The sequence below is a fragment of the Dreissena polymorpha genome, chromosome 10 (assembly GCF_020536995.1).
Source record: "Dreissena polymorpha isolate Duluth1 chromosome 10, UMN_Dpol_1.0, whole genome shotgun sequence".
Lineage (NCBI taxonomy): Eukaryota > Metazoa > Mollusca > Bivalvia > Myida > Dreissenidae > Dreissena > Dreissena polymorpha.
In genome coordinates, this window is record NC_068364.1 from 56,971,961 (window position 1) to 56,997,912 (window position 25,952).

General features: G+C 36.8%; 1 protein-coding gene across 2 annotated transcripts in view; it reads right to left on the minus strand.

Annotated features, from left to right (window-relative positions):
- Window positions 1-25,952, minus strand: part of LOC127846985 (acyl-CoA Delta-4 desaturase-like) — a 46,994-nt gene that overhangs the window by 12,302 nt on the left and 8,740 nt on the right. For both annotated transcript variants that reach the window (XR_008033768.1, XM_052378461.1), the window contains exons 3-10: window positions 17,251-17,391; window positions 12,653-12,799; window positions 10,184-10,285; window positions 5,778-5,837; window positions 4,583-4,648; window positions 3,330-3,390; window positions 1,970-2,046; window positions 795-892 (exon numbers count right to left, since the gene is read on the minus strand). Coding sequence is in view for 1 of the 2 variants with exons in the window: in XM_052378461.1 (XP_052234421.1) it covers window positions 795-892; window positions 1,970-2,046; window positions 3,330-3,390; window positions 4,583-4,648; window positions 5,778-5,837; window positions 10,184-10,285; window positions 12,653-12,799; window positions 17,251-17,391 (752 nt within the window). In the remaining variant the exon portion in view is untranslated. The remainder of the gene's footprint in view (window positions 1-794; window positions 893-1,969; window positions 2,047-3,329; window positions 3,391-4,582; window positions 4,649-5,777; window positions 5,838-10,183; window positions 10,286-12,652; window positions 12,800-17,250; window positions 17,392-25,952) is intronic.

Here is a 25,952-nt window from a genome sequence, read left to right on the forward strand (position 1 = left end):
TGTGAAATGAAGTTAGACTCACCCAAAGCGAACTTATGTCTCTGCAACAGTAAATGAAGACCATATTTGTAAATTTTGATGTAATAATGTTACATTTTTTTAACATTTTGATTTTTATATTTGTGGAAAGTCTTCTTCTACTCACAGGTGGTTAGCCTGTGACCTACTCGTCACTCCTTTAAATATCAACGATCTGACCCGGTTCAATTATGAAATCTTCAGGGAGTAAAGACACACCTTTGCGTTTGACCAATGAAATTGCTCATGTGTTTAAAATGTTAGCAAGCTGAAATACATTTGAACAAAAGTTTTAATTGGCGCTGGACATTGAATTTTGATGCATCATGTAATGGCAAGAACGGTAAGAATGTTTTTTCATAAGTTTTATTGAGTTATGGTACTGATGTCCATGAACTTGCCTTTTACTCCATAAAGATTTCAGTCTTGGATCGGGTTAGATCAATGACACGTAGGTCACACTAGTTGTGTATTGTGTTATTTCTATTAATATGACCCAGCATTTGTAAAAATATTGCAAGATATGTACATTTCCAGAAAGGAAATTCATTATTGCGTTTAATAACACCAAGTTCGTGGAAATCGCTGCACAATTGATGAAGTAATAGCTTTTCAAAGCGATGCACTCTGTTTTCGGGTCATTTTGAGTTGAATACCTTTATATAGTGAAGCCTAAATTATTGACATAAGGGAGGCTTATCAATCAGTGGTTACACACAGCCATGTTTGGGGTTACACTTATTGATGTTAAGGGGTTACAAACACCTAAGTCTTACCTAAAGGAGAAGTAGAAGGCTATACTGGTACTCAATCCAAGAATCGGAATGGTCAGGTAGTAGAAGCCAAAAACAAAGCAAAGGGTAATAAACAGCTCCTGAAAAAAACAAGAACATGTATACATGGCAATGATGCTTCAAAAATGATATAAACATGGCAAAAAAGAACAAGGGCTGTTTGTAAAACATGCATGCCCCCCATATGGGCTGTCCGTTGTAGTGGCAGCCATTGTGTGAATACGATTTTTGTCACTGTGACCTTGACCTTTGACCTAGTGACCTGAAAATCAATAGGGGTCATCTGCAAGTCATGATCAATGTACCTATGAAGTTTCATGATCCTAGGCCAAAGTGCTTTTGAGTTATCATCCGGAAACCATTTTACTATTTCAGGTCACCATGACCTTGACCTTTGACCTTGTGACCTCAAAATCAATAGGGGTAATCTGCAAGTCATGATCAATCTACCTATGAAGTTTCATGATCCTAGGCGTATGCGTTCTTGAGTTATCATCCGAAAACCATTTTACTATTTCGGGTCACCGTGACCTAAACCTTTGACCTAGTGACCTCAAAATCAATAGGGGTCATCTGCGAGTCATGATCAATCTACCCATGAAGTTTCATGATCCTAGGCGTATGCGTTCTTGAGTTATCACCCGGAAACCATTTTACTATTTCGGGTCACCGTGACCTTGACCTTTGACCTAGTGACCTCAAAATCAATAGGGGTCATCTGCAAGTCATGATCACTCTACCCATGAAGTTTCATGATCCTAGGCGTATGCGTTCTTGAGTTATCATTCAAAAACCATTTTACTATTTCTGGTCACCGTGACCTTGACCTTTGACCTAGTGACCTCAAAATCAATAGGGGTCATCTGCGAGTCATGATCAATGTACCTATGAAGTTTCATGATCCTAGGCCAAGCGTTCTTGAGTTATCGTCTGACAACCACCTGGTGGACGGACAGACCGACCGACAGACAGACAGACCGACCGACATGAGCAAAGCAATATACCCCCTCTTCTTCGAAGGGGGGCATAAATATAAATGAATATTGATATAATTGACAATGTTGTAATGCATGTAATTATTGTTGTGTAAGAAAGTATCAAAACATGCATTTTGTTAAATAAACTTCAAAGTTATTATCAATGGTAGGGAAACTTACCATCCAAAGTTTTCTGGTCACTTCATGCCGAAACAACATATACTGGAAGTAAACTGGGAAGAGCAGCGGAGGTCCCACTGGAACAGGTAAAGAAAAAATAACAAGACTATTGCCAAGCAATAAAAGTCCCCGACCAGCTCCACCATCGTCATAAATTCCACCATTGTCAGAATATTTTTTTATTTGTTGCCATAGCAATCAGAATTTTTGACGTAGGAACAAAATGAAATGATGTGCATAATGTCCATATTGCCATCTATCAATGTTCCAAGTTTCATGAATAAAAAAACTTTTAAAGTTATCACAGGATCCAGAAAAGTGTTACAGATTGACAGACACACAAAGCGCAAACCATTAGTCCCCTCCGGTGATATCCGGTAGGGGACTTATAATCTGATATTAATTGTATTTAACAATTTGATCCGTATTATCAAAAAGTGGGGTTTAAAACGTGTGCATAAAGCATCCTTCCAAACTAGCCTGTACATTCCACACAGGCTAATGTTTCTCCTGATTAGCCTTAGCAGATTTCACAGGCTAATCTGGGATGACAATTTAAGCACATACATTTAGCCCCCTTTTTCCACAGCTAGCTCATTTACATCAGCAGCTTATGTAAAAATCCCTTTTGTCATGGGTATTCTGAATACACCAGCAGCAGTAAAAGTGGCCAGATCATAAGCAACCACCACAACAAACATATCATAACTTTGTATGTCACAAAGATCTGATACATTTGTGGTTTCAAAATTTTATCAAGTGAATTCAGGTGAAATAATAGCATGTCACAGATGAGTCGAATATCACAAGCTCTAATAATAATGTTACAGAAATTCTAAGTCACAAAAGGGGAATAACTTTTGAAATTGTTAATATCTTATGTTAGACAATACAGTGCACAACTTTTTATCATAAGTAACATGAAAACAAATGTGAATGCTGTTTGTTGTAACAGTCCTTAATAGGACAAGTAAGTTTTTGTCTATGGGCAGATGGACAGAGAGAAGTCAAGGGTGTTTCAAGTATACCCACCTCTACCGTGTACAGTGGACTATAAAATGGAAGAGCCCCATTGATGCTTAACCCTTTGCATGCTGGGTAATTTGTCTTCTGCTAAAATGTCGTCTGCTGAATTTCTAAAAATAGTATTTTCTTCGAATTTTTTCAAAGAATACTATCAGAATAGCAAACAGTTTGGATCCTGATGTAACGCCACATTCTGTGGCGTCTCATCTGGATCCAAAATGTTTGCAAAGGCCTTCAAAATTCGGTTCCCGCACTGACAGGGCTAAAGAGGGCAATTAATTGGAAGAGCCTCAGTACTGATTTCTCATCACAAATGTATAAACATACAACTCACAGGCAAAGAAGTACTTGTGCTGAAGGTTAAATGGCATGCTTTTCTTTCTCTCTTGGGCAACCTGTGAAAGAAAACTTGTAAATAATGATTTATTTCATGTTGTCTATTGGCCGATGAACAATACCAAGGGTTTTGATGCACAGAAATCCTACCAAGAGGGGCTATATATATATAGAACTTCGTGATTGAAAAGTTCTTCATTAGAAAGACAAACATTTGTTAAAGGGCTGGTATAGGGCTATAATATCAAATATAATATAAAATTAAAAGTACATAGGACTTGGCTATTAAATATGTATTCATTAAAAAGAAAAATATTTGTTTAAGGGCTGGTATAAATATAATGTGAGCAATACTTTGACTCTAAAATAATGCCTCATTGGTATTTTTAACTATGAAGCACTTGGGATCGTTAACTATTTTCATAGGTGATAATTGTGTTCTTGTTTTAAAAAATCACCACGTTTTTAGTAGAAAAAACATACAATATTGATTAAGTATGTCACATACATGTATATTAATGCTGGATGTTTTGACTGCACTAAGATAAGGGCAATAGCTTTACGCCTGATTTCGCTTGTCTTTTTTATTGCTTTGCTAAAATTGACTACCGTAAAACTTTTCAATTATGAAAAAGGATCATGTTCCTATTATTAAATCTTTCCTTCAATACAAAAGCTTCCTTTTAACCTTTTCCACCCAGAAATAAAATTAAAATGGCTTTGTGAAAACAGCATAAAACCAGAACAGCCTGCGAGTAACTCGCAGTCTGTTCAGGTTATAAGATGTTTGCTGCTTATCAGTATCTTAGGGTTGAAAATGAACCCTTCAAAACTAGAATCTAGTACAAGTGGTCTATAATTTAATTTGATTTTATAAGATACTTCAAACGTGTAAAATAGGGTCTCTGAGTGGTAAAGAGTCAAGGGAATGCTTAGTGTACATATAGCTATGCCACAAGTTCACATCAATCTCTTTATTTGGGCTGTGAAATGTGAAACGGGGGTTAAATGTATGTGCGTAAAGTGTCATACCAGATAAGCCTGTGCAGTCTGCACAGGGACAACAATTTCCGCTTTCATTATATTTTCTGTTTAAAAAACAATTCTTCTTGCAAAAATCTAGTTAAGGCGGAAAGTGTCGTCCCTGATTAGCCTGTGCAGACTGCACACACTCATCTGGAACGACACTTTACACACACGCATTAAACCCCTTTTTCCCAGAGCACAACTCATTTGACTTCTACCACTTACCCTGACTGGCATCACCTCACCTACGACAAACAGCTGATCTATGCGGACATCAGGGTCTTTGTCAATCTGTGAATATACAATAGCAACCCAATCAAATGTTCAAACACTTTATATATCAATAGTTTGTTAATAGAAACGTTGTTCTCATGTTAATTAATTTAGAAAAGTTTGAATATTAAAAACATATTAAATAGAAACAAGTTATGCCGTTTTTAAAATTGATAAATTTGGCATTTTGGAGGATCTTTTCGCTGTATTACAATTCCGAAAATGGCAGTAAAAACCATGGCTTATGTAATACTGCACCGTTTTGTCAGCTACAAACAAATACTTGCCTATGAAAAGTGCCCTTCATAAGTACATTTGAGCCGTGCTGTGTGAAAAGGGAGTTTAATGCATATGCATAAAGTGACATCCCCTATTAGCCTGTTCAGTCCACACAGGCTAATCAGGCACAACACTCTCCGCTGATATTTTCTGTTAAAGTTCGTTTCTTCTTAGCAAAAATCCAGTTTGGGCCGAAAGTGTCGTCCCTGATTAGCCTGTGCGGAGTGCATTAAACCCCCTTTTCACAGAGCATGGCTAATTTATTAATAGCAATTTTCTGCATTTCATCAGCCTAAGAACTGTCGGGACATCAACAGTGAGGATAACAATAAACTGTTCATTGCCCTGTTTCAGAAGCCTCACCATAAAAAATTGCAGAAATATATGAAGAATTAAAGTAAAATATTTTAATATACAAACATGTAGTTCATTAGAGGGTTTTTCGAAATGCAGGGAAGCATAACATAGACTATATATAAATGCAAATTCATTAATATCATTAATGATATTATATTCAAATTAAAACTGCAATGGTGCTTGAGTAACGTACAGATAAGGAATATAGTAGTCTTTAAACCCTTTTCCACTCAAAAGAAAAGTGAAAATGGCTATGGGCAAACAGCATAAAACCAGAACAGGCTGCGAGAAACTTGCAGCCTGTGCTGCGCGAAACTCGCAGCCTGTTTAGATTTGATGCTATTTGCTGCTCATCAGTATCATAGGGTTGGAATCGAAGCCTTTAAAAGTTGAATCTAGCAAGATAAATCTTAATTAAATTTAACTTCATAAGGGATTACAAATGCATCAAAATACGTATCTAAGTGGTAAAGGGTTAAAAGACTGATTATCACACCAAGGCGTTACTCACCACATTCGGTTTGGCGTGGTGCTGGTAGTGCATGTGGTTCCACCAGCTTGCAGAGGCTCCCTGCAACACATGGGCATATTTATGTGAGGTTGCTGGTCAATTTATTTGACTTTGGGTCAGTATTAGGTGAAAATTAACCAGACGTTAAGGCCAGCAACTGTTTTGCTTATTTTGCGGAACATGTAGAATGCACATTTAGAAGATGGATAATTGTCAATCATCATTTTCCATGATAATTTAATTTTAGAGATGACATTCATTTTTTTAAACTTGTACATGCTCTTTAGTTAAGGGGCATACAATTTTGGTCGTAACTTTAAATGTGTTGCAAGACATGTCATAAAATAGAGTACCTATTATATATATTATTATACAATAAGATATGTGTTTGTCAGAAACACTATGTGAGTATGTCCCCTTCTGAACCGCTTTGAAGCTATATATTTGACCTTTGACCTTGAAGAATGACCTTGACCTTTGCCTTTCACCACTCAAAATGTGCAGCTCCATGAGATACACATTTATGCCAAATATAAAGTTGCTATCTTCAATATCGCAAAAGTTATGGCAAAATGTTAAAGTTGGAGCAAACAAACACACAAACCAACCAACCAACCAACCAACAGACAGGGCAAAAACAATATTTTCCCCAATATAGTGGTGGGGGACAAAAAAAGTTGGTTCACAGTGCGCAGTAGTTGTGGTTTAGAAACAGCTACAGCTTAGTCACAAACGAGACTCACACCTCTTTTTTAACTATGTTTGATGCAAAATATGTCAGGAGTGTATGGTTCACCGCCCTAGCAAAAAGGTGTTGAACACATCAACACTTCATGGTGATAACATACCAGGTATGTGAAATTTCAATGTAATCACTTGAGAAATGTAAGAGTAGTTTGATCCACAAACTTCAGAGGACAAACAAACCTACATCTATCTATCAACAGAGTGACTCTTCTATACTTTCTCCCTGAAGAGTATACAAATCTGTTTACTAACCAGAATTTGTGTTTTTTAATCACACATGCCCCTGACTGGTACAGGATAGCCTGTTTCAGGGGAAAGGTCAAGGTTAAAGCAAAGGTGATATGAGTGGATACTGTGTCAGTATTCAAGTGTTGCGTTACAGTGTTGCTACTAGACAAAACAAGAGGGCCATGATGGCCCTGAATTGCTCACCTGACTCATTAAGATCAGATGAAAACTATGACCTCTATTGTCTACACAATGTTTTTCTATGATTTGACCTAGTGACCTAGTTCCTGACTCTAGATGACCCAAATACAATCCCAATCCAGATTTCATCAAGATAAACATTCTGACCACAGTTCATAAATATTGGATGAAAACTGTGACCTCTATAGTCAACACAAGGTTTTTCTATTTATTTAACCTAGATTTTTACCCCAGATGACCCAAATACAATCCCACCCAGATTTCATCAAGAATTCTGACCAAATTTCATAAAGGTTGGATGAAAACTGTGATCTCTAATGTCTACACAAGGTTTTTCTATTATTTGACCTAGTGACCTAGTTTTTGACCCCAGATGACCCAAATAAAATCCCAACCCAGATTTCATCAAGATAAACATTCTGACCAAATTTCGTAAAGATTGGATGAAAACTGTGACCTCTATTGTCTACAGAAGGTTGTTCTATTATTTGACCTAGTGACCTTGTTTTTGACCCCAGATGACCCAAATACAATCCCAAACCGGATTTCATCAAGATAAACATTTTGACCAAATTTCATCAAGATTGGACGCAAACTGTGACCTCTACTGTCTACACAAACAAATTGTTGACGGACGGACGCACAGACAAACGCAGGCACGCACAACGGACGCCGGACATCACACGATCACATAAGCTCACCGTGTCACTTCATGACAGGTGTCGGAGATAAACATGAACAGTTGTGGTTAAAATCCCATAGAAACAAGGGCTGTTTGTAAAACATGCATGCCCCCCTATATGGGCTATAAGTTGTAGTAGCAGCCATTGTGTGAATACGTTTTTTGTCACTGTGAATGGTGGTGGTGGTGGTGTAGTAGTAGTAGTAGTAGTAGTAGTAGTAGTAGTAGTAGTAGTAGTAGTAGTAGTAGTAGTAGTAGTGGTAGTAGTAGTAGTAGTAGTAGTAGTAGTAGTAGTAGTATTAGTAGTAGTAGTAGTAGTAGTAATAGTAGTTGTAGTAGTAGTAGTAGTAGTAGTAGTAGTAGTAGTAGTAGTAGTAGTAGCAGTAGTAGTAGAAGTAGTAGTAGTAGTAGAAGTAGTAGTAGTAGTAGTGGTAGTAGTAGAAGTAGTAGTAGTAGTAGTAGTAGTAGTAGTAGTAGTAGTAGTAGTAGTAGTGGTAGTAGTAGTAGTAGTAGTAGTAGTGGTTAAAAGTAGTAGTAGTAGTGGCAGTAGTAGTAGAAGTAGTAATAGTAGAGTGGTGGTGGTGGTGGTGGTGGTGGTGGTGGTGGTAGTAGTAGTACTAGTAGTAGTAGTAGTAGCAGTAGAAGTAGTAGTAGTAGTAGTAGTAGTAGTAGTAGTAGTAGTAGTAGTAGTAGTAGTAGTAGTAGTAGTAGAAGTAGTAGTAGTAGTAGTAGAAGTAGTAGTAGTAGTAGTAGTAGTAGTAGTAGAAGTAGTAGTAGTAGTAGTAGTAGTAGTAGTAGTAGTAGTAGTAGTAGTAGTAGCAGTAGCAGTAGCAGAAGCAGTAGCAGCATTACAAAACCAATACATAAGAATGATCAAATGGGAAAAGGTAACCTAGCACTGGCAGTAAATATGGGGCTCATTTACAGGTCAGATTGGAATCTCTGCTGTAAATGAGATTTTGAATGAATTAAAGGGAGGCAAATCTGTAATAAAAAGAACATGCATAAACCGTAGTTGTTTCCCTTGTTTGAACCATGCTAAATCCTTACAAGTTTGGAAAGAATTGGATGAAAAATTTGGACTTCATTGCATAAACACCATTTTCTCAATTCAAGGGGAGGTAATTCTGTACTTCATGGACCAATAATGCTCATTTTTTGTAGGGTTCGTGTCCTCATTGATATAAAGACACTGTGCAAATTTAGAAAGGATCGGACAAAAAATGTGGAAGATTTTCGAAAGTTTTCACAAAATAGGCAAACACGAATAAACATGCAAAGTTCAACGAGCTCCTGCGGCCATGTTTTTTGACAAATCAAATTTCTTTGAACAACTTTTTCAGGGGAGCCTTCAAAGGTCATCCCTGTGAAATTTTTTGAAAATCTGATGAGCGGTTTCTGACAAGAAGATTTTTTAAGGTTTTTACCATATATGGTCATGGCGGCCATCTTGGTTATGCGATCAAATTTTTTTTAACAATTCTTTTGTCCCATGACCTAGGGATGCTCCACATGAAATTTAGTTGAAATTGGCTCAATGGTTTAGTAGAAGAAGATGTTTACAAATTGTTTACAGACGGATGGACGGACGCCGGACGCTGAGTGATCACAATAGCTCACCTCGAGCTATCGCTCAGGTGAGCTAAAAAAAAAACTGTTTTAACCTGAGAATTATGAACAATCAATTTAACATAAATATAGTGCAAGCAGTTCTGTAAATGTGTGGGTCTCCTGTTTCTGACATCTACATTTCTACATCATATACTCTACATCTACTGACCACACATAATGACACTGAAGACGTGTTTAAAGATTTGATTGAATACCTGTTGGACTAACAGTACAGGCTAACTTTTGACAGAAAATTTTGAAAAAAGGTGCTGTTAGTGTTAATAGCACTGACCAGTTACCTCATTATGATTAGACTTGAACAAATAAGGCACATTTGGTGCATATGATGGTGAAAAAATTTGCTAAATGATTTAAAAATCTCACAATAAATGATAAAGTTATGGCCCAAACAAGAATTTGACCTTTGAACTCCAAGTGTGACCTTGACCTTGGAGATATCGATGTACTTTTTTCACACGACACACCGTCCCATGATGGTGAACAAATGTACCAAGTTATTTTAGAATCAAATGATAAATGACATAGTTATGGGCCGGACAAACTTTTGGTTTAAAACACACTAAGTGACCCCGTGACCAAGTTTTTGACCTGGCGTGACCCATATTCAAACTTGACCTAAACATCATCTAGATACAACTTGTGACCACGTTTGGTGAAGATGAGATGAAAATTCGGGACAGACTGACAAACCTACAGACCGACGAACCAACAAAGTAACTCCTATATAGCCCCCATTACCAATGGTAATGTGGGTATAATTAAAGCACTGATTTCAACGAATTGTTTGAGGAATACAGGCCCTGTTCCACCTTCATCAGTCACATGACCAGATGGTGCATGAAGTGGTCCAGGATTTTACTCAAAATTAAAGCACTGGTGTCTACAAATTGTTAGGTGAATACAGGCCCTGTTCTACCTTCATCAGGCCCATGACAAGATGGTGCATGAAGTGGTCCAGGGTGGACGTCTTGAACACAGACAGGTGTCCAAAGTCATGCTGGGTCCATGCGGCCTGCACCTGTGGGACAGCAATAGAAAAAAGGGAATCAAAACAACCCTTGATAAATTGAGCTTTGTTCTGGAAAAACTGGACTGTGATGACACTAAGCACATGCATTAGGCCAAGCTTTCCCAGAAAGGGGCTCATATTGTTACCATGACGACTAACTACCGAAAGCAGGCCTTAGACACATGGCCTAGACATGGAAAGCACTAATATTGTCACATTGACCCTATTAGACGCAGAATGGCATAATATGAAGAAAGCTGTATTAATTGGATATTTAAATACTAGAGTGCAAACAGGGAAACTTTAAACAATTTCACAGCATATAGAACAAAAGTGGACAAATGCAGGCAAGTATTAAACATTTGCATAGCAAATAGTAGGAGATTTGGTCTTAATGTCTTATCTCTTGAAAGACTGAAACATCCAATCAATTTGGTGTATCCATTTCTACTTCCTTGAATGGGGTATAACAATACACCAGACACATATAATATATAATTCGTCTAAAAACATGTATTGTTTTAGTTCAAACCCATCTATTTTAGTTTGATTGCTTCTAAAGCCAAAGGCTTATTTGATACGCTCTTGAGTCCGTGTATTGTTTTAAATGCAGATAAAACAAGAGCTGTCACCATAGGATGACATATGCCCCCTATAAACGCTTTGATAGAAGTTATGAGCATTTATCGTAACCTAATCGCAGATTTCAAAACCTAAACGCGGACCCTAAGTTCAAGGTCAAGGTCACAGGGGTCAAAATTTGTGTGCATATGGAAAAGCCTTGTCCATATACACATGCATACCAAATATGAAGTTTATATCTCAAGGTACTTTGAAGTTATGAGCATTTTTCGAAACCTAAACACAGATTTTTAAACCTAAACGCAGACCCATTGTTAAAGGTCAAGGTCACAGGGGTCAAAAATTGTGTGCGTATGGAAAGGCCTTGTCCATATACACATGCATACCAAATATGAAGGTTATATCTCAAGGGACATAGAAGTTATGAGCATTTATCAAAACCTAAACGCGGACCCCAAGTTAAAGGTCAAGGTCACAGGGGTCAAAATTTGTGTGCGCATGGAAAAGTCTTGTCGATATACACATGAATAACAAATATGAAGGTTATATCTCAAGGGACATAGAAGTTATGAGCAGTTTTGGAAACCTTAACGCAGATTTTGAAACCTAAACACAGACCCATTGTTCAAGGTCAAGGTTACAGGGGTCAAAATTTGTGTGTGTATGGAAAGGCCTTGTCCATATACACATGCATACCAAAAATGAAGGTTACATCTCAAGGGACATAGAAGTTATGAGCATTTTTCGAAACCTAAACACAAAGTGTTACGGACAGACGGACAGACAGACGGACAGTCCAATCACTATATGCCCTCCTTCGGGGGCATAAAAAAAACTAATAGGCACATGAACTGTATTCCCTAATTGCCGTAATTGTAATATTTTCCTCAAAGCTGAAGACCTTTCTCGAACATTCACATGTAAAAAAAATGCAAGATGATCCTCGTCAATCCACAGTTTAAAATTGCCCTTCATTGCACAAAAATAGCTCAAACTTATGAAATGCGTAACTTACATTGTTAACAAATACAACAATGTTCACATGATTGCTATGTAAACAATGACATAGGACTGAGTACATAGTATTGTAACATCTCTATTGAATATGAACAAATACACAAAAGGTCACAATGGGTACTACACCAGATAATTAAAGATTAAACAAATATTGTTCATCACATGAGCATATTTACAAAATCATTGTTCGTCTTAACTAATGCAAAGTTTCACAGTTGCTGGATGTGATTTCTCCTTGTTGTGGAATACATACATGTTTTTATCATTTCAGAGTATAGAAAGCACAATGATTTGTGCAATGAAGAATGTTTTACCAATTAATCTCTACATTCTTGCAACCCAAACACAATAGGACTATTATTTATTTCTGCAATTGTATACAACATAAAAAATTCATTTAAAACATACTAGACATTCACTTTCAATTTTTGAATGCAAAAAAAAACACAAGTATAAAGCATACATGTAGAATGTTCAAAAAAGTAAAACAGCAAAACAAAGAAAACATATTCATTGATTAAATAAATCTGAATTTTCAACTTTCAGATCAATATTTTTCCGCTAAGCAGTTGACCTTTTCAACCTTTCCAACTCACAAGCAAAGTGAAAACGGCTTTTTGCAACCATCTTTACACCAGAGTAGCCTGTGAGTAAATCGCAGTCCATTCAGATTTTATGCTGTTTGCTACTCATCAGTATCTTACCGTTGGAAAAGGCACTAAAAATGGCCTCAAAATACTGATATTAGTAATATAGGATTAAGCCATTTTATATTACCTGTGCAACGGAGAACATCGCAAGGGAGAGAAGCACGGCCCACCACACATTCCCGTACATGTAGAGTACCACATAGGAGCCGACCAGTAACAGCACAATGTGGGCTAGTATCAGCGTGTAAAAGGTGAAACTTGGCTCAAACAGGCCCTGCAATGGAAGGAGAGAGTACATGTAGAGGACCACATAGGAGCCGGCCAGTAACAGCACAATGTAGGACAGTATCAGTGTGTAGAAGGTGAAACTTGGTTCAAACAACAGGGCCTGCAATGTAAGGAGAGAGTACATGTAGAGGACCACATAGGAGCCGGCCAGTAACAGCACAATGTAGGACAGGATCAGTGTGTAGAAGGTGAAACTTGGCTCAAACAGGGCCTGCAAGTAAGGAGAGAGTACATGTAGAGGACCACATAGGAGCCGACCAGTAACAGCACAATGTAGGACAGTATCAGTGTGTAGAAGGTGAAACTTGGCTCAAACAGGGCCTGCAATGTAAGGAGAGAGTACATGTAGAGGACCACATAGGAGCCGACCAGTAACAGCACAATGTAGGACAGTATCAGTGTGTAGAAGGTGAAACTTGGCTCAAACAGGGCCTGCAATGTAAGGAGAGAGTACATGTAGAGGACCACATAGGAGCTGACCAGAAACAGCACAATGTGGGACAGTATCAGCGTGTAGAAGGTGAAACTTGGCTCAAACAGGGCCTGCAATGTAAGGAGAGAGTACATGTAGAGGACCACATAGGAGCCGGCCAGTAACAGCACAATGTAGGACAGTATCAGTGTGTAGAAGGTGAAACTTGGCTCAAACAGGCCCTGCAATGTAAGGAGAGAGTACATTTAGAGGACCACATAGGAGCCGGCCAGTAACAGCACAATGTGGGACAGTATCAGCGTGTAGAAGGTGAAACTTGGCTCAAACAGGGCCTGCAATGTAAGGAGAGAGTACATGTAGAGGACCACATAGGAGCCGACCAGTAACAGCACAATGTAGGACAGTATCAGTGTGTAGAAGGTGAAACTTGGCTCAAACAAGGCCTGCAATGTAAGGAGAGAGTACATGTAGAGGACCACATAGGAGCCAGCCAGTAACAGCACAATGTAGGACAGGATCAGTGTGTAGAAGGTGAAACTTGGCTCAAACAGGGCCTGAAATGTAAGGAGAGAGTACATGTAGAGGACCACATAGGAGCCGACCAGTAACAGCACAATGTAGGACAGTATCAGTGTGTAGAAGGTGAAACTTGGCTCAAACAAGGCCTGCAATGTAAGGAGAGAGTACATGTAGAGGACCACATAGGAGCCGGCCAGTAACAGCACAATGTAGGACAGGATCAGTGTGTAGAAGGTGAAACTTGGCTCAAACAGGGCCTGCAATGTAAGGAGAGAGTACATGTAGAGGACCACATAGGAGCCGACCAGTAACAGCACAATGTAGGACAGTATCAGTGTGTAGAAGGTGAAACTTGGCTCAAACAGGGCCTGCAATGAAAGGAGAGAGTACATGTAGAGGACCACATAGGAGCCGACCAGTAACAGCACAATGTAGGACAGTATCAGCGAGTAGAAGGTGAAACTTGGCTCAAACAGGGCCTGCAATGTAAGGAGAGAGTACATGTAGAGGACCACATAGGAGCCGGCCAGTAACAGCACAATGTGGGACAGTATCAGCGAGTAGAAGGTGAAACTTGGCTCAAACAGGCCCTGCAATGTAAGGAGAGAGTACATGTAGAGGACCACATAGGAGCCGACCAGTAACAGCACAATGTAGGACAGTATCAGTGTGTAGAAGGTGAAACTTGGCTCAAACAGGGCCTGCAATGTAAGGAGAGAGTACATGTAGAGGACCACATAGGAGCCGGCCAGTAACAGCACAATGTGGGACAGTATCAGCGAGTAGAAGGTGAAACTTGGCTCAAACAGGCCCTGCAATGGAAGGTGAGAGCACTTAGTTAACCCTTTTTCAAACAGAATCAAAATGAAAATGCATATGTTCAACCAGTATAAAACCAGAACAGCCTGTGAGTAATGCTGTCTTAACACTTGCTTTAAAACTTGAAAGGTCAAATTTAATAATAAGCGGGCCAAGATGGCCCTAGTTTGCTCACCTGAGAGGAGTCAGTTCATTCAATCTTAACCTAATGTCAAACTTGACCTAGATATTGACCAGACAAACATCCTGGTCAAGTTTCATCATTATTGAACCAAAACTCTGGCATAGGGAGTGTTTTTGTTTTTGTAAGATTTGAAATGGTGACCTATATTTTGAGTTGACCCCCTTACCAAACATCAAACTTTGCTTACAAGGATTTTGTATAATATAATGAAAATTTAGACAATCTAAGGGCAATAATTATGGCATTAATTATGTGATTTTGCTCATCATCAAACTTGACTGAGATTTTTCAGCAACTTTGATAAAGAATGCTTGAGAAATGTGAATGCTAGAGTGTTTACAAACTAATGTGGACGAGCAGACAGTGGACAAAGACCAAACCTAAAACCTCATCTGAGCAATCAGGTGAGCTAAAAAGTGTGTTTTACCAATCTGAGCCATTTTCCAACTTGTCCAAGAAATCAATAAAACCAATGTATTGACTAAGTTTCACACTGATTAGGCAAAATATGTGACTTCTATAGTGTTCTATCACAAGGTTTCTCTCTATATAGTCACATAAGGAAAACTGCCCGACCACCCTGGCAGCCATGTTTATTGACCCATCGGGACCATTTGCAAACTCATCTGAGATATATATAAAACCAATCTTTTCACCAAGTTTCATGATGATTGGGCAAAAAAATGTGAGTTCTAGAGTGTTCACAAGCCTTTTTTTACAATATAAATATAAGAAAACTGCCCCACCCCGGCAGCCATGTTATTCAACTGACCGGAACCATTTTCCAACTAAACTCTCGTATCAAGGAAACAAATGTTCTGACCTAATGTCATGAAAATTGGGCACAAAATGTGACTTCTAGAGTGTTCACATGTTTTCACTCTATACATATTGAGAAAAATGCCCCGCCCACTGGCGGCCATGTTTTTTCACCGATCTGGACCATTTTCAAACTTGTCTGAGAAATCAATAAAACCAATGTTTTGACCAATTTTCATGATGATTGAGCAAAAATTGTGACTTCCAGAGTGTTTACAAGGTTTCTCTACAGCCAAATAAGGAAAACTGCCCCGCCCACTGGCGGCCATGTTTTTCAACGCACCTGAACCACTTTTGAAATCAACCAACATATTATTAAGACAAACATTTTGACAAAGTTACATGAAGATTGGGCAGAAAATGTGACTTCTACAGTGTTTAAAAGTTTTTTCTTTTTTTTGACCTAGTGACCTAGTTTTTGATCCGACATGACCGAGTTTCGAACTCGACCGAGATTTTATTAGGACGAAGCTTCGGACTAAGTTTCATGAAGATCGGACAATAAATGTGGCCTCTAGAGTGTTTATGAACAAATGTTAACGGACGGACGTAAGACGGACAAAGACCGGTCACAAAAGCTCAACTGAGCAATCAGGTGAGCTAAAAAAAATTCTAAAGGACTAAAACACATCAATATGCATATCTGAGTGGTTGAGAGTTTAAACAGGCTGTCAATAGACAAAAACTTGGCTAAAATTGTTCATGGAATTGTGAAAAAAAATTGGCACAAAAAAGAGAACATAATATTTTGCACAAACAGGCCCTGGAATGTAGAACAAACTTTCCTCCTTAAATAAGGTTCTGCAATAGAGAAACACTTGGCTTAAACAGGCCCAGTTGCAATAGAGAAACACTTGGCTTAAACAGGCCCAGGTGCAATAGAGAAACATTTGGCTTAAACAGGCCCAGGTGAAATAGAGAAACACTTGGCTTAAACAGGCCCAGGTGCAATAGAGAAACACTTGGCTTAAACAGGCCCAGGTGCAATAGAGAAACACTTGGCTTAAACAGGCCCAGGAAAGGAGCACACATTTGATTATTGCAGGACATGGAATGGAGAAAACACTTGATCAAAACAGGCCATCAATAGAAAATAACACTTTATTCAAACTGGTAATATAATGCTTCGAACACTTGCTTAAACTTGCCCTTGAATTAAGAGAACACTTGAATAAAGCAGGAAGTAAAACCATTCATTAACACTTGGCTCTAAACTGGCCATTGAACAGGAAGAACTTGACATTATCAGCCCCGAGGACCAGGGAAGATACACTTAAACAGGCATGGCACGGGGAAAATATTTTGCTTCAATGTGTATGAATGAGAGAATACAAATGTACCAATTCAAGCCATCAAAAAGATAATTTAAATTCAGGACATCATGTACAACAAATTATACTTGTATCAAACAATCTGTTATCAAGATTGTTTACTTGCTACTATGAGTGGCCACAGTCTGGTCACAAAAAATGATATCTTAGACCTTTTAACTCTTAAATCATGGTATACCCTAATGACATGCTCACCATTTTGATACATGAAGCTGTCTGCTATGTTATATATCGCCAAACTCAGTACTTTAAGGGCATATCTTTGTACATAACAAATGTTATCTATGACATTTAAACGCTAACTTGGTGGTATACACTGATAACATGCTCACCATCTTGATGGCTGCCTGCTTCAACATACGGAAGTCCTTGTTCATCTCGTTGTCCTCGTGATTCTTGAGTGTACCGACGTGCAGGGGTTTCAGGTACTTGCGCACTTGGTCCAGCTCATTGTGGAAGGCACTGAAGGCCTCCTGAAATTTATATACATGTAGATATTTTGGGAATAGGGCCAGGGCCATTTTGGCTAGGAAAAATCCCATTGTTTTGACTAAAATTTGGAAATTGGTATTTTTTCGTAAGAAAATAAAATCAAATCAGTGTTTTCAAAATAATTTACACTGAGGTTTAATTAACCCTTTACCACTTAGATATGTATTGTGAGGCATTTGTAGTCCCTTAGAAAGTAACATTCAATTAATGAAATACCTTTCTTACTATAAATTAAAGTTTAAAAGGCTTCATTTCCAACCCTTAGTTACTGATAAGCAGCAAAAAGCATAAAACTGAACAGACTGCAAGTTACTCTATTCTGGTTTTATGCTGTTTGCACATAGCCATTTTCACTTTGCTTCTGAGTGGGAAAGGATTAATTAATAAAGCTGCATAGGGAAATCAACTAAATGTTGCATGATAAGAACCAAAACAATAAAAATTCAGAATGTAAAGCAGTTATTAAGGAAAAATATTAACAGTTTAACAGTGAACAAATTATTGAAAAGTTGTTGTTATGCTTCACTCAGTATGAAAAGTGAATTAGTGTTTTCAATCACAGATAGTTTTCTTTATTATATATATTATAATAAACCATTAAAAAATATTAAATAAACAAATATATTCATCAAGTGTGGGCCAGAGACCGTATTCAAAAAGCTTTGTAGGAAACCTTTAAGAAAATTCTATGCATTGATAAATTACCGTGTCTTAAGGTATGTTGGCCTAAATGAAATCAAATATTGCTTACTTGATCATTTATTTTTGATCATTTTTTATGTAGAATACATTAGATTTTGCATAATCTAAGTACTTTTTGAATTCACACCAAGGACTTACATTTCGTTATAAAAACTTATCTTATTAAACTAATAGAGGATATTTGTTCATGTCAGTGAAAGATTGTTTGTTATTTCACAAGTGATCATAGAAAACATTATTTTTCTATGATCACGAGTGAAATAACAAACGATCTTACACTGACATGAACACATTTTTTGTTTCTTTTATGCCCCTTTTTTTCAAGAAAATAATTAACAGCTGTTTCCCTTTGGCTGAAAAGTTACTTTTTCCCGTGGCCTGCCTCAATACAATTCAAAACACAAAATGACATCATTAGTTTGACGTAATGACATCATTATACCAGTGAAATTCTCCAGTTAAACTCTTTTAAAATGTAAATAAACGTTGAAAAAGCATAAAATAAAAAGAAAATTTGTTGGATTCGGTGGAATGTCGATTTTAATTTACTCGTGATCATTGAAAAAAAATCAAGTATTTATGATAATCTAAAAATAGCAAAGGGAGTTCCGAAAATGTGTTCTTTTCACCAGTGAAAAGAACAATTTGTTTATTTTCACTGCTGTTATTTCCCTGCAGAAATGTCATATTTTCTCATAAGGTAGAAGAATAATTAATACTACCTGACAGATAAACAATACAAACAGTCATAAATTTCATACACGTACCTACATGTACATACATGAATGTATATACTCAAAATATCTAAACAAAAGTGCCAAGATGGTTCAAAACATGCCTCTTTGGTTAAAACTGGCCATGCCCCAGAGTCACTTTATGACTACATATACAGGGTTTTTTTTCCTTCTGAAAGACCCGCCGAATTTCGGCCCTTTCCCCTAGATTTTTTTTTCCCCCTCTGACAGAAATATTTCCCCTAAAATTTTTTTTTTTTTTTTTTTTTAACCTTTAAATACATAAGTTAACCTGATCCAGTGTAGAAAATACAAAATATTGCATCATTAAATTATCTGTTGCCTTGAATTTGTTTTAAAAACAGTAAAATATGTTGAAGTGATTATTTAAAATTTTCCTTATTTTCCCCAAAATCTGGCGTTTCGCGTCATTTTTCCCCCCAAAATCCGGCTTTTCGCGCGATTTTTTCCCCTCAAATAAGGCCAGGCCCTTTCCCCAAAATCAGATAAAAACCCCTGATATAGTGTCTTATAGTCTTTAAATAAGTGCATACAAATCATCATAAATATTAAACTCTTGACTTGCAGTTTCAGAGATGTTCACTCATTTATTGTATGAGTCTGTATACATCACATGATGCTGCTTCGCATCAGGAGGTGTGACCAATTTTGACACCAGAAGCAAGTTTTGCACAAATATACCGATAGTAGAGGTCCAATAATGTTACACACCAAGTAATCATCACTTGACCTGGACTTCAAAGAGGATTTTCGATTAAAAAAAAATATACCAAAATCTTTTAGTTTGGTAACTTTACAGCTGACACCTTAAAAAGAGGGCCAACGAAAAAAATTAATTCAGGTGAAGTGTCATCAGCCTATTGGTTAGGATGTTCTACAACCAACAGCTCACCCTGAACACAGTATGCAGTGAGCCCTTTTTCACTTAGATACATATTCTGGCGTGTTTTCTGTCTCTTTGAAAGTAATATTTAACTGAAAACCTTTCTTACTAGATTCAAGTTTTAAAAGCTTCATTTTCAACCATTAGATACTGATGAGCAACAAACAGCATAAAACCTGAACAGACTGTGAGTTACTTGCAGGCTGTTCTGGTTTTATGCTGTTTGCACGTAGCAATTTTCACTTTGCCTCTAAGTGGGAAAGGGTTAAGCTAAAAAAGATTGAAGCATTTCAGACAGCCAAAAAGCTGCCAATTGAAAGTTTTGTGTCATGGATTTCAATAGATTTTTAAAACCTGGAGTCAAATAGCCCCGTGCTTGACATTTTTAAGGGTTGAATGAAATGTTTAGGGGTCAAAATACTTCAGCTAAGTTTTAAAGTGTTTTTAATTTATTCCTCATCGAAGACATTTTATTTTAATACTAATGATACTATTTAATAATAATCAAAATAATATATTCAAACAATTATTAATAATATGAAAACTAATATGTAATAGGGAGCTAACTTGATAAGACCGCGCTGATAAATAAATGTATTTTCATAGCCCTAGCTAATAAGTAATTTATATCTTCCCATGCATATTACAGTATTTACACTTGTACATGTATGTCATTACATGTATGTGTTACTTTAAATGAAATTCCATACCCATTAAAAAGATTTGTATTAAGTTGTGTGAGAAAGCTAAATACCAAAATAATTATAGGGTTCAGATTATATGTATATAAGTTCAAACATAAGAGGAAAAATATGTACCAGCCATGCTTGTAATTCTGTCAGTCAATAGGGATTACATGTTCAATACAACCTTGTGATGCAGCTTAAATGCAGCACAAAATTGTTTTAATAAGGCTTAGGCATACAAAATATAAGTTAGTTTCTACATGTATGTTAGAAACTCTGGATTGCCAAACTATCCTAAACAAATGCCCAACTGAAGATTTGAACATTTCATATTACAGTACACTCCAAGCGTTTTCCCCAATTTCCCTCGTTACTCCGCGGGGATTGACCTGGAGGGAGATTAAGAAAATCCCGCGATACGCGGCGTTTGCATGATTTTGGACGCGGTGGTTAACGATCGGCATAACTGATAAGCTGACGCGGCGGCCCTCGGCGTTGGCAACGCGGGGGAAACTCCGCGTTTTACGAAATAACGATCAATTTAACTTTGTTTTACTTCCTGATTTTCAAATAAAATTACATTTACATGTATTACAAGTACATATATATATATATATATATATATATAAATATATATATATATATAATTTACCATTAAAAAAACAACCAAGATAGATCGATCCCCACGTGGTTGTAGAAGTAGTTGTATAGAAAACTCATTGATTTATGACAAACAAAACGTCGTCTTTTAACTGATACTTACCAATTAATATAATCACAGTTTGCAACATTGTTTTTATTTTGATAATTTAATCCAAAGTTTTCATGTAAGCAGGTGTTTTTTCTATACTGAACATGTAAACAAATGACCAAGGACCATGAAAGTCTCGCAAATCTGTGTGGATTGACAGTTTGACGTTATCAAAGAAAAGCCGCTTCCTGTTTGAAGGCATAACTTACTCAAGTAAACACGTTCAACGAGTGCATAAGGAATGGTTTTAATTGTCGGAACAAAGTCGATTCTCTGCTCACTAATGCATTTATTTTCTCTTTGTAGGTAGGTTATTCCATTGATTGCTAAAAGAAGGTGGTAACTATTGAGTTGATTGTTGCATTAAATATTCACAGTTGTATTCTAATGCGCCGACATTCAAAACAATGTTTACCAGTAATTATGGACCAAATCGGCAGAGTGACATTCACACATGTTAATCCCTTTTGTCAAAACACCGCAGATAGCAGTAGTGCTGCAACAATACGCCAAAAACCGTATTGCAATATATTGTTAGTTCAAAAACCCGTATTGCAATATATCGCAATATATTGCTAACTTGTACCAAAATTATAACTTGCCAATTACCCGATAATCCCGTATATTCCAGTTTTAAAGCAAATTCTGGTAAATATTTACTATAAATGTGCTCAAGAATAACAAGAAACACAAACATTTGCAAATTTTCTTAAGTATCAAATACATTTTGGCATTTGTTAATATTTGAAGATGTGATGAAATAACGTCCAACCGGGGCGTTTTTTTCCACTGAACACGCGTAATTCACCTGACGTGATGTTCCCATTTTTATACAACACAAAATACACCCATACTTTCCATGCGACGTTCTACATGTCTGTATAATTTTCGCGCGCTTTTTATTGAGACAAAGGATAAAGCACTTTTTATTTGACGCTAGAATTTTTTATTGTTGCATTAGCAGTAAAATTTGGAAGCGTATTTCCGAAATTCGGATTACAAATTTAATAATGCTCAATTCAGAATCGAACGAAACATTTACAGCCGTTTGCAATTAATTCAACGATAATCTGTTCAAAAGCATCGAACGAATGCTCCGATGTAACAACGCTACTCCGGTATGATGAAAATCGCATCGCAATACAATATTCAGATTGCGTATTGCGATATATACCGATATACCGGTATATTGTTGCAGCACTAGATAGCAGTCTACACAATAGGTCAGTACCCAAACCAAAATGAATGCTTGCGGCAAGCTCGTGGCAAGCTTGCGGCAAGCTCGCCGCAAGCTTGCGAAGCTAAATTTTACTTTGTACAAGCTTGCGGCAAGCTTGCGCAAGCTTGCAAGTATTTTAATACAAAATTCTGCAAGCTTCTGCAAGCTTCTGCAAGCTTCTGCAAGCTTGTGCAAGCTTGCGCAAGCTTTTTTGGATGCAAGCTTGCGCAAGCTTTTTAGTAACTGTTGGACTTTGAAAATTTCAAAGTAGTGCATGTCAGCTGAAAATAAGTAAAAATTTCAAAGTACAAAAATATATAAAAAGTTAACAAAAATCATTACTGCAAAGAAGGTGATTTTTTTTCCCAGCATATTGGGATTCAAATTTAATGGCATAAAACACAGAATCTTAATAATCAGGTAAACATTTTTTTCGGCCTAGCTGTTTAACATGACATAAATTTTGACCTTTCACGACCTTCTCAGAAGCCAATCAAATTTAAAATAAATTTCCCGCCAGTATGTCTGAATGAATAAAATCAAACAATCTCTTGGCTAATTCGAGAAAATGCCCCCTGAAACATTGACCTTCGAAATGAATAGGCATTCTGTGATACGATTTCCAAATGATCTCTTTGCAAAGGCTTAATTGGCCAGTGTTTCTCTGCTGTGTAAATCAATAAATGGGTCAACATCGTCTGGTGAAGTTGAAAATAGGACTTGCATTCAAGGCTATGTTTCCATATTTAACAAGCAAATTCGTTGAATTGATATCCCCCGCCAATATGCTTCTGGACACAAAAGTGTTATATTTGACACTCAGCTAAAAAAGCATTTGTGTTACGATACAAAGGGCCATAACTCCGTAAATAACAGATGGTGTACAATGCCATTTGGCATGCATCATCCTCATATCCATATATATACTCATACCAAGTTTCAATAAAATGCACCAAAGCACTTCCATGACATGGCTCCGGACACAAAAGTGCCGGACGAACGGAAAGACGAAAAGACGGACGGACAACGCCAAAACAGTATTCCTCTGCCATTGGCGGGGGATAATAATAACCACCATATTGTATGCGACACAAATAAAGATATATGTAAAACAAGTGATGTGTTTGTGAAACACTATGTCCCCTTTTGAGGCTTTTGACCTGGAAGGATGACCTTGACCGTTTTCCACTCAAAATTGCAGCTCCATGAGATACACATGCATGCTAAATATCAAGTTGCTATCTTCAATATTGCAATAGTTATGGCCAAATGTTAAAGTTTGTGCAAATCAACAAACCAACAAACCAACAGACAGGGCAAAAACAATACATGTATGTCCCCCAGTATAGACTGGGGGACATAAACATTGTTATTGCTGATATTTCAATTCACCTTGAATTTATCTTATTTTTTGCTAATTTTGTTCTTCTGTAATTATTATTTCTTTAAAATTTTATAAATAACAAGATTTGGTGCTTTTCATCCTTTTAAATGTTTCACACAATACTATTTTAATTATATTTTTATGTTATCAAAATGAATCAAGTTTCTATGCATGATAAACTATAATAGAAATGTATAGTAGTTTAAATTTCTAAAACACATTTTTCCAGTCTCAAACTCCATGAAATGATACATAAGTGACAATGTTTAATCAGATAAACACTGACCCTCAGCTGACCTGGACCTGGTTTTCTGCTGCCCCAATATTCCCTGACAATGCTGAGCCCTCATACAAGAACCGGATTATAAAACCATCTGGTTAACAGGCTTTGGATTGGTTACTAGTAATTCACAGGAAGTTGTTTATATGTATTTGAATCAAGAGTGTTTAAACAACTGACTGACCTAAATTGAAGGTATAATTCCAAGCAATATTGTAGTGTAGAAAATTGCCATGCAATTCTGATAGCAAGGGAGTATTGTGTGAAAAAACATTGTGTAATTAATACAGTGTGGAAATGAACAATAAGTTTGTTTCAAAAGAGGTTCAAAGTGGCTGGTTACTGTGTTTTGGAATTCTTCACCAAATTCCTGTGTTGCTGGAATACTACAGAACAGCATAAAAGGTTTGTATTTTGATTTCTGCATTTCTTTTTAATTTAGATTATTGAATAATATAATTTGAATTATATTGATGTACTGTGTTCCAGTGGGAAATGTAAAAGGACGATCCATGGAAAGTCAATGTTGTGTGCCAATTTGAAGGAAAAACAACACAATTTCTAACAATAATAGATAAGAATACAAATATTGCTTTTAAATATATAGTTAGTACTTATATAAAACAACATTTCAGATCATATCATAGGATGGGGGGAAAAAGGGAGACTGCAACAGCTGAGCAGCACAAAAGCAGACAGTGTACAAACCAACACCAGTACAGCTTACATATGGTGTAGTGGAAGCCAACAAAATAAACATGAAGTCTCCAGCTAATGGCTTGAGTTGGACCACTGTGATCAAAGTCTGCAAGGGACTTATCATTGGGAGGAATGTGAAACGGTAAAACAACAAGCACACAGAATATATTAAAAAATTGAAACTGAAAATTGCCAAATGACATTGACCTTATCTGTTAAAATACCAATTCAAAGCTGACCTACATTTTTGTTTAAAAGCGGATATTTGTTGATTTCTGTAGCATATCAATTTCATGTCATGATCTAGTCATGTAGAAATTATCAGGTTTTCTTTTATCACAAGTAAATAATAATATCACTATGCTATAACATGCTTATACCCTGTTTTTACAAATAAACTGTTAGCTCTGAACTGTAAAGCTAATTTTCAACTTGCAATGAGTTTCATAAAAAAAGCAGAATAGCAGATTCCTCAGAGCATCATTATGAAACATATCAATTAATCTTTTAATATTTTAACTCATAAAATTGCTTCCTGCTAATTATGGTTGCAGTCACATTTATTGAAATAAAAGGATATAAAAAATATTAACATTATATACATTTCAGTGGTATTGATTTCTCTTTTTTTCAGAGCTCTGGTGTTTAAAAGGTTCACCTTCATCCAGAACACGAAGTGTACATTACTCAGAGGCAACTTTCACAAGAACGGCATGCTGGAGCCTATATCAACAAAAGTTAACAATTGCTCTGCTGGATGTCCTTTTCAGCTGGGAACAACTTGCAAAGTCCAGCGCCAATGGGTCTGGGAAGGCCAATAATACTCTAATATCAACAACATGTTTGCCTTGTGTTGCCACACAGGCTGTGAAACATTTTGTGTTAAATGCATTTAAAAAAGACAATGGTACACTGTGCCTGTCCGATTCAGCTTTCAACGACATAATTAACAGTAAATGTGCAAATGCTAGAAGGGCACTAACTTGTTGAAATGTTCAAATGTGTCAATTATGTAGATATGTATATACTATGTTATATAAACTGTAAAATATAAATTGTTCATTTGTACTCTTTACTTTTTTCTGATTGGAAGGTTGAACAAACTTGAAAGTACTATTCTATGGAATCTGCAAGCTTGCACAAGCTTGCGCGAGCTTGCAAATAAACATCATCAGCAAGCTTG